This window comes from Triticum dicoccoides, chromosome 3A (assembly GCF_002162155.2).
Source record: "Triticum dicoccoides isolate Atlit2015 ecotype Zavitan chromosome 3A, WEW_v2.0, whole genome shotgun sequence".
NCBI lineage: Eukaryota > Viridiplantae > Streptophyta > Magnoliopsida > Poales > Poaceae > Triticum > Triticum dicoccoides.
This window is the reverse complement of record NC_041384.1, coordinates 558,138,210-558,147,797: the sequence shown is the minus strand read 5'-3', so window position 1 is coordinate 558,147,797 and position 9,588 is coordinate 558,138,210. Positions and strand designations below refer to the sequence as shown.

General features: G+C 41.7%; 1 protein-coding gene across 1 annotated transcript; it reads right to left on the bottom strand.

The window, feature by feature from the left end:
* Positions 1-2,877: 2,877 nt before the first annotated feature.
* Positions 2,878-8,492, bottom strand: LOC119269167. The gene is made up of 15 exons (XM_037550940.1): positions 8,218-8,492; positions 8,032-8,109; positions 7,810-7,896; positions 7,536-7,703; positions 7,375-7,443; positions 7,156-7,282; positions 6,755-6,827; positions 6,529-6,645; positions 5,908-6,027; positions 5,299-5,317; positions 4,973-5,051; positions 4,288-4,658; positions 3,881-3,996; positions 3,712-3,805; positions 2,878-3,408 (listed from the first exon to the last, which is right to left on the bottom strand). The coding sequence occupies exons 1-15, from the start codon at positions 8,344-8,346 to the stop codon at positions 3,352-3,354; spliced, it is 1,704 nt and encodes a 567-aa protein (XP_037406837.1). The 5' UTR covers positions 8,347-8,492; the 3' UTR covers positions 2,878-3,351.
* Between the last annotated feature and the right edge of the window lie 1,096 nt (positions 8,493-9,588).

The window sequence follows — 9,588 nt, the reverse complement described above, 5'->3', positions numbered from 1 at the left end:
TTGCAAACGACCAGGCAGGTATTTAGCTTTTGCGTACAATAAATGACCACGAACATGTATGTACTGTTACATCTTATGATGTGGTTGCCGTATTCGCCGCATGTAATGATTTTCAGCAAAGTGGCACGGATCCCAAGCCTGCATGCGGGCGGCGGCGATTTCGGATGGGGGAGTCGCCGAGTGCTCCTAATCCACCTCCTCCTAATCCACCTCCGCTTATAGCCTGCTTACATGGTAATTTTGCCTATGTGACGGAGAGACATGAAAAATTGAGGGGAATGAGCTCTCATGCAAGAGCCTAGCTATATGCGTAGAGTTAAAAAAAAAAGTACCATGACTATAAATGATAACTACATATGACATGACAAAGCTAAAAGGTCTCTGTTGTTATCCCCATGCACTTGCGTGCAAGTTCACACAGGTTGTATAAATGATTCCTAGTTATATGCAGGACATTATGTATCTGCCAAGACACTTCTCCCAGTGTCACATATGTACTCCCTCCGTCCACGAATAAGTGTTCTTCTATCTTTTGTCCTAGGTTAAAATTTTAAAACTTTGACCAATTTTATAGGAAAAAGTACTAGCATTTATGACACTAAATTATATCACTAGATCTATTTTGAAATGTACTTTCATAATATATCAATTTGATGTCATATATGTTATCACTCTTTTGTATATAGTTGGTCAAAATTTCAAAACTTTGACTTAAGACAAAAGCTAGAAGTACACTTATTCGCGGACGGAGGGAGTAAGTTTTTCTTTCTTCGTTTGCCACATTCAGTAAACCTATTCCCAATTAGTGTTTTTTGAGTGGTTATTCCCAATTAGTTTGGTTTGCATTTTGCCGACAACACCAAAATCGCTACTTGAAAGTTGGCTGAAATTCAGGCAACGGCTCCCGCGTAGAGAAGATCTATACACTGCGGCCCACGGTTCCATCTGTTAGCCGTTGCGCCAGCCCTTCCCAGTTATTATCGGCCCGGCCCAACTGGGACCAAATCTTCTTGTTCCTTTCCCGCACGACATATATATTCCCCCCACTCTTCTTCTCACCTGCTCACCTTCCCTCCACCCCGTTCAAACAAACGAAAAAAAAGGAAAACCTTCTCCACCGTTCCATAGATCTGCAAACCCTAAACCCTAGAGCATCTGTCCGCTGGTCGACCTGCCAAGCCATGTGGCCCTTCTCCAAGTCCAAGGAGCCGCTCCCGCTGATCCGCTGCCCGGTCTGCGATGTAGGCCTCGTCAAGCGGTTCGTCTCCAGGACGGCCAAGAATCCGGGGCGCCCGTTCTACAGATGCGAGTACCAGGGAGTGAGTTTCCTCGCGTCCGCCTTCGGTTCTTCTCCGTCCGCCCCCCTCTCTAATCTAATCTTCCGTGTCCCGGCTGCTGCTCTCTAGAAGGGGGGCTGCAGCTTCTGGAAGTGGGAGGAGGAGTACGCCGCCTACCTCCGGGCGCGCTGGGGCCACATCACCTCGGTGCCCGCCGTCGCCGCCGGGCCCGCCGAGCGCTAATCCCATTCCTCGGTCGGCGTGGCGCTGCTGCTGCTGCTGCACAGCGCTTCCGCGCCTCTGACAGACATTTACCCTGCTTTGCCGTAGCGCGTTTCAGATCCAGTCTCCTGGTCTGTGAGTTGTACTAATGATGGTCGCAAGCTTCGCCCGAGAGAGTCGAGAGTCTAATGTCGTTCTCATGCTGTCCCCAACTGTTAAGTAATGGACCACTTCTAATTCCAGGTTATTACTGCCTGCCTTGGTTGACAGTTTTATGCAGAGTTGCGGGTGCTGGCCTAGAGGAGGCCTTGTTTTAAAATTGTCACTGATTGTTCTTCAGGTATCAATGCCTGAAGCAAAAATGAGCACGGAGAGAAATGATCGCTGTTTTTTTTCCTCTGTGCTTCGTGTGGACAAATCTTTTTTCGAATTTTTACCATTCGTTTGGAATTTGGTGCACAAGAGCTTTGCCTTCTATTCCACAATTTGGTGCACACAGTTGTTTCTCATTCAAGTGAAAATGATTCTTCAAAGAGAACAAATTTTGTATAGCTGGAAGGTTTTGTTTGCTGCATTCATGAACATCATGAAGTTCCATCTCTTTCACTACAACATCATGTATGCGGCAAAAAAAAATAGGAGTTCACTTTCTTTCTGAATTTGGTGTGGAAGAGTTTTGCCTTCTATTCCATCATTACTTTGTGTCACTTGTTGGCCGTCCTCGTGCAAATTGAGCTGTGCATTTCTCTGAAGAATCGTTCTTACTTTGAATGGCAAGCGGCTGTGCATATTGTACTGTTCCGTTGCCATCAATCACATTTTTTACAGTTAGGCTAGTCATAATGGGAGTAACTTACATAGTAACATAGCGCACTTCGAGAAATTTTTGCTTATGTGGCATGTAGTCAATGAGAAGTGGTAACATAATATGTTACTGTAACATAGCGCTTCCCAAGGCAAGATGAGTCTACAAATCATTAAATGAAGCCACATACTCCCTCTGGTCCTTTTTAGTTTGCATATAAGATTTGACTGAAGTCAAGCCTCGTAAAGTTTGACCAATTTTATAGAAAAAAGTACCAACATTCACAATCTGAAATCAATATCAATAGATGTGTTATGACTTAAAGTTTCATATTGTATAACTTTAGCATGGCGGATGTTGATATTTTTTCATATAAATACGGTCAAACTTTGTGAAGTTTGACTTCAGAAAATTCTAATATGCAGAGTAAAAAGGACCGGAGGGAGTATGACACTACTAGAATGTTACTTTGCACTATGAAGGTAATAACTTAGAGTAATGTTATATGCATGACACTAGTATAAGTTACTCCCCACTATGACCAGGCTTAGAATGTTTTGTTCACTACATTGATGATACACATAACAAGTAAAATGAATCACTTCACCTGCACACAAAGAACATAGGACATACCCTCCCGCTATTGCACCTGCCATAGAACAGAGAATGTCTTGCAGACTTGCGTGCCTCTCAGTTTACACTTTTATCTTTGAATGTGATGGCGGAAACAGGATGGCTTCAGAGTGACATTTTTCTGAATGCTTCGTAGACCAAGTCACTCGAAGTACTCTACCTCCTAATACATCTAAATCATTAAAAATCAGAACGATAAAACATCAAAATAATTCAATCGGCTATCATACATGATCCTTGGGAGGCTCCAACCAAAGGCAACTACACTTAGACAGTGTTGACAGTTTGACACTACTGATGAATCTCATGTTGCACTAGTCTGAACCCACAGCAAGTTTCGATTCAACAATGCAACTCTAGGCTGCACACGAGCTCCATGATCTATCCTCAATCCATGCATTTGTCCGTGACACATTAGCTAGGCCGATCAACATGCACCCTAAGATATTGGTCAAGGACACTCTGGAACACCTGCATCGGATAAAAACATTTGTAAAAAACGAGATTAGTTGGTTAGCTCCATGACATCGGCAAAAACATTTAAGCTGTAAGTCCATTACATAACAATTTTGATTCAGAGTTAGCAATAATATCACTATATGCTTAGCTCCATGACACGTTGGACATTTGGGTTGACAACAATAACATATAAGATGGTACATTCTTAACTAGTTAAAATATTAGATTTTCTTCTGTCACAAGTTAATAACACATTGAATATTATAATTCTGTTTTTCCTATTTCATGAAATGGAAAAACTCATGAAAAAAGAACCTGGAAAGAAAACAGTTCCTTCCTATTGAGAAGTGTGTCCATTGCAGCATATTGGTCATCAAATGCACTGTAGAATGTCTTGTAGAACTCAGTCCTGTATCATGACAGTCATCAGCTTAGAAGCGTCACTATAATCTGAATTAAGAAAATGACACGGGAGGCTACTCACTGTTCTTCTGTTGTGGTTTGTTGATCCATCTCGTCAAACTTCCTAGTCAGTATCTCTGCTCCTGTAGGTCCAAGTATGTTGAGGACTAAACCTTCTAATGTCCTTGGGAAAGTATGCTGAAAAGCATGGAAATTTAAGAGAATTTAGATAACAAAGAACAAAATATGATCCAGCATTGAATAACTAAGATGCTGAAATATTATAAAGCATAATGTAGTATGTATGATACTCCAACGCCGATAAAGGTTTTGTGCATGTTAGTGTTACCTATATAGGGAATATAAGCAAGACCAACTTATTTCCTAATTTTTAAATATGAGGACTTGAAAGTGCAAAAAAGGTTCGATTTAGAAGGGGGGACATGCTATGGTATCAGCTGATTTAACTTTTAAATACATGGTACATACCACCATTGCTAGTAGCATACTCCGCAACTCGAGTGGTTCAACTGGCAAAATGATTTTTGCAACGGGGTCTTTCTCCAAGAGAGATGAATCATCTGCAGCAGTCTTCTTTCTTTCATTGCTTTGGCTGGAAGATGTATCCTGAGATGCAGATTCTGCTATGTCATTTTGGTCAACCGCTTCAACACTGTCATGAACCATTGACATGAGTTCATAAAGCGCTTGTAGGGTGCTGGGTTCCAAAGATTGCAATGGTGCACCTTTCTTGCCAGATGTATCAGCTGCGCCTTTCTTGTCAGATGTATCCCGTGCACCTTTCTTGTCAGATGTATCATGACTTTTAACCTCGTTGTGCAAATTGAATTGCCCAGAGCCTGCCAAATGATTAACAGAAGGTCTTGAATCGTGACTGTAAGAACTAAAAGGGAACTGGATCTAAATAAATATACCAAAAGAAATATGAAGGGGTAAGCATTGCTTTGCTCATAAATGGCCACAATGGTTAAATAGAGAAACAAGTAGTTACTATGACAATCTTTGAAGTTCGAATAACACATAACATTCATCCATCCAAATAGTCAATAGAAGTTTGGAGAGCACTTAACTGTCATTCTATCACTAAATTCAACTAAAATTAAAAATAGGACAGAAAGCTTAAGGTGCCTCTCGAAAGGCATAAAATACTCACCTCTCAATTCTTTGTCTGTTGGCTGAAAACCGTTGTTTTCTTTCGCATGTCTGAAGAAATTTTTCTGCACTATTTTGTTCTGTAGCATGAGAGATGCACAGAGTTATTACACAAGTTATTCATCCGGTGAACAGAGGAGAAAAGGCACTGCTAACTACTGCATGCAGAGGCGACGAATCATCTAAAGTTAGTTAAAATCCCCAGATCAGGGCAAGAAGCCAAGGAGCCAGGTGATTTCAGAAACCAATAGCACACTTCGTATTTTCGAACGATGAAACAAAAGTTTTGTACTACCAAAATAACCAAAAGAGGGTAATGGGACATACCATCTCTGTATCCACCAATCTTCACTACAAATCAGTTTTAGAGGTAGACACCAGCAAGATAGTGCCAAAAACAAGCAGGGAAACCAGTCAGGTATATAGATTAAAAATAGGTACTGCAAAATAAGCAAAAACATAAAAACTTGGGGATCAGAAAATTAGTCATTCTAAATGTCCTTCAGTAAAGAACTGCACATTCTGAAATGCTACTACCTCTGAAACAAGGGAGTTGATACTGAGTAAAGTGTAACAGCTGTTTGTTATTTTTATCATGTACCCACATCAACATCCTCAAAAATGTAGAGGAAGATCCAGCACCTGATTGATATGGAAAACCTCATGTTTACAATGGAGAGTAACCATTGAACATATGCACTTCATCTTATGGGTTTGGGTACTTTTTATTCATTCATCTTATGGATGCTGCTACCTAGGAGTATTAAATATACACAATTCAATTAGAGGGGCGAACTGAAATAAACCAGGAAAAACGTGAACTGAAGGAAACTAGGAAAAACAGCATACTCTTACAATACACTACAGACAGTCAATCTGGGGAAGCTGCAACAAATATTAAAGGAAATGTGGATGGCCCAAATATAATAAAAATACCTCCTTAAAATTCGGCGTAGATAGTAGGCATCCATATGCTCTAACATTTCAGTCATTATTCTTGATTTCCACCAAAAGTTAATTGCTATGGTCAAATCATCACTGTCTACTTGGTGATACCTGATAAATGAACACTCAAAGTGTAAGACATATTAGCTACCCTACATTAGTTTTGTTGGAGGATACTTAACAGAGCAAAAATCTAAGATAATTTTTTCCCATGTGCAACATCCAGATTTTCCCAGAGTTCAGTCTTTTTACTTAAAAAATGGGTGCCGACTTTACATAAAAAAATGAACCACGGAAAAATCAGGATATCACACTATGCTAGCAACATATGAGCTTTCACATGTATCAAATGTATTAAACCGAATAACCACTTTCTGATTTAAAGGAGATAAAGGTCGCAGAATGGTATGATGAAAATAAAAATGAAAATCAGCTATGGAACACGGATGGCAGATGGCACCAATCTTCTGGTATCGGAAATTGAGATGCTGAGAAATAGGATTAAGTACAGTGTAAAATAATTCAAAAAGATGTACCATCCTTCTGGTATCGAAAACTGAGATGCTGAGAAATCGGATTAAGTACAGTGTAAAATAGTTCAAAAACATGTACCATCCTTCTGGTATGAAAAGAGCATCGCCACAATTTAGGACAACCCTTTCAGAATACTCCTTCATGTATTTTGCTCTTGTGTAACTTGAATAGTCTGGTTCCTCAATACTGACACCGCTGCCAAAAATGATTGGGGGATCAGAGAAAGCATTTTTTATCTGCTAAATTCCAATTACTCAAGTCAATTAAATAAATGGAAATAGTTCCTTGGAGAAAAGGAGTTTACCTATGGTTGGAGGCCTCCCCGTATACAGGCATTGGATACAAAAATGGGGATGCGGAGGGAGACCACAAAGTTACTGTATGGAATTTTATCAGGGGAAATAAACAATTAATAGGTTTCTTTAAAAAAATCAGGTGCTAGAAAATAAATATTTCAAACGGCTTCAAGATAAGGATCTTTTATCACGTGAAAAGACCATGAAACTAAAGTTGAAGAGAGCAAATTCAATTAGAACACAAAAAGTCCATCTGCAGTTGCAGTAAAATGGTGATATTCCTATGTTGTTACCAAAGACACAACCAAGTACCAACACATAATATCCGTAGAACTTGTAAATTAACATCCAAAAGAACATCAACAATGGCTGCATAGCATACTATTACTGCCTAAAATATGAAAGATACCTTTCTTGCATCCAGCCACCACGCAGAGAAGGTTATGGTGAGGATCATAATGGGTACTTGATCTCATGTGAGCCCTACTCATCCAGAAGTTTATTGATGAAAATGGTTTTCCTTTCAGAAATATAGGCTGCAGAAAGAAAAAAGAAACCAATTAACTCAAAAGCTTGGAAGTCATGAATAGAGATGATTCGCATGAAAAACAAACACGGTTAAGCAGACCTCCTGAATGTCCTCTTTTAAAACTTCTAACGAGCATCTCTCTTTGTTCTCAGTGTTGAGGATTGACACCTGTTGTAGGTAAGATTTATTTTCATGTACATAAATAACTGTATAACACTACAGTAACTACTTATCAGAAGGGTGCAAAAAGGCAAACATGCCTGTGCTAAGTAGAGTTGCTCGGAAATCTCCAAGCCAGCTGAGCACATTTCCCCTGAACAAGTTGGCTCCTCCCCAATACCTTTATCTTTGGACGAATCACTAGCAGCATTCAGATGCCCCAGGTAAGATTTGCAGGAATGCATGAATGTGGAGAATGGGATAGAAACCTACATCAAGGAACGATATATCTAGTGTCAGCGCCTCAACGTGAATTGTGCATACGGAATAATTCAGGAATTCCAAGCAGAAAATTCGGAGCAACAAAACAACAACCCTCTCATGACTTCTGAGATCCCCATAGAACACGTGCCCGGTGCTCGACATCATGGCTTCCACCGCAACATCAGGCCCCACCTTCTCCTGAAGAACGAGTGAATGACCGGGGTAAATATTGCATCGACAATTGCAAAGTAGAAAGGCTCAAACATATGTTATTTTTTCGCTGTCTCCTAGTATGAACTGTACAGGGGGAGGGAGGGAGGGAGTGATCCGAACCAGCAAGTAGTCGAGGCCACCATGGAGAGGATCCCACCGAGGGGAGGCGGCTGACCCCTTGAGCACGCCGCGGAATACCTAGATATTGGGGTTTCCCCCCACGAGAGCAAGCACGGAGACATCAGAAGGGGGCACGGGGAAGGAAGGAAAGGAGAGCTGGGAGGAGATGAGGTGCAGAGCAGTTACGGCGGGGACGTTCTTGGGCTCGATGGAGGCCGCGAACTCCTCCGACGACGGCGGCGAGGAGAAGCGGGCGGCGCGGAGGCCGGCCTCCACCCGCGCACCCACGAACTCGGCGTCTTCCTCGGCTTGCATCCCTTCGCCGTCCGGGAGTTTTTTTTTTTTGAGTAACGCCGTCCGGGAGCACGAAGCACCTCGGCTACGTTTTTTTTTTTGAGGGCTACGTAGTAGAGCTGGGAGGTAACGCGTCCATGGGCCTAGCCTCCTGTAAGTGAGCCTTGGTCCAGGCCATGGCCCATGGGCTAACAGAACTATATATTTTTACACTTACTAGATAATTGTCCATGTCCTGCAAGGGCACAAATATTTTATATGCAATCACTGTGCTTTACCGATCATTTTATTTTTTATTTATGCGATTACGTGTTAAAATTGGAATCTAGTTATCAACTGAATCAATACATATTGACTTGTTCCATCTTATTCAGCAGTGTGTGTCTGATTCGGTCCAGGAGGAGATCATGCATACCCTGGACCTCACCTCTTCGACCTTTGAGGAAAAGTATCTCGGTCTTCCAACCCCTGAAGGTCGAATGAAGGTTTCTCATTTCCAACCCATTTTCGAGAGGTTCACTAAAAGACTTACGGACTGGGCAGAAAGATACTTGTCCTATGGGGCAAAAGATATTTTGGTCAAATCTATTGCTCAAGCCCTACCTACGCATGCCATGAGTATCTTCAAAATGAGTGCAGGCTTTTGTGATAAATATGAGAAACCGGTGCGTGACTTCTGGTGGGGGGATGAAGAGAACAAAAGAAGAGTGCACTGGATGTCATAGGAGAAGATGACAAAACCAAAGCGTGAGGGGGCGGCTTGGGTTCCGTGATATGTGTATTTTCAATCAAGCTCTTCTCGCAAAACAAGCATGGCGACTTGTCCAAAGACCTGACAATCTATATGCTAGGGTTCTAAAAGCAAAATACTACCCAAAAGGAAATTTGTTGGGCACGGTCTTCACCTCTGATGGATCTCCCGTGTGGCGTGGAATTGAGTATGGGCTTGAACTCTTGAAAAAGGGAGTGGTTTGGAGAGTGGGAAATGGAAAGAGTATCCAAATCCTTCGTGACAACTGGATACCTCGGCAATCTGGCCTTTCCATACAATCCATGAAAACTAGAAGCCGGCTGAGGTGGGTAAACCAGTTGTTGCTTCCCCATTCTAATGACTGGAACAAGCAGATCATTGACAAGTTGTTCTACAATTTTGACTCGGCAGAAATATACAGGATCAAGCTCCCCTCAAGGCCTATGGGGGCATTCTACCTTGGAACTATGAGAAGAACGGTACATTCACGGTTAGGAGTGCTTATCATCTTG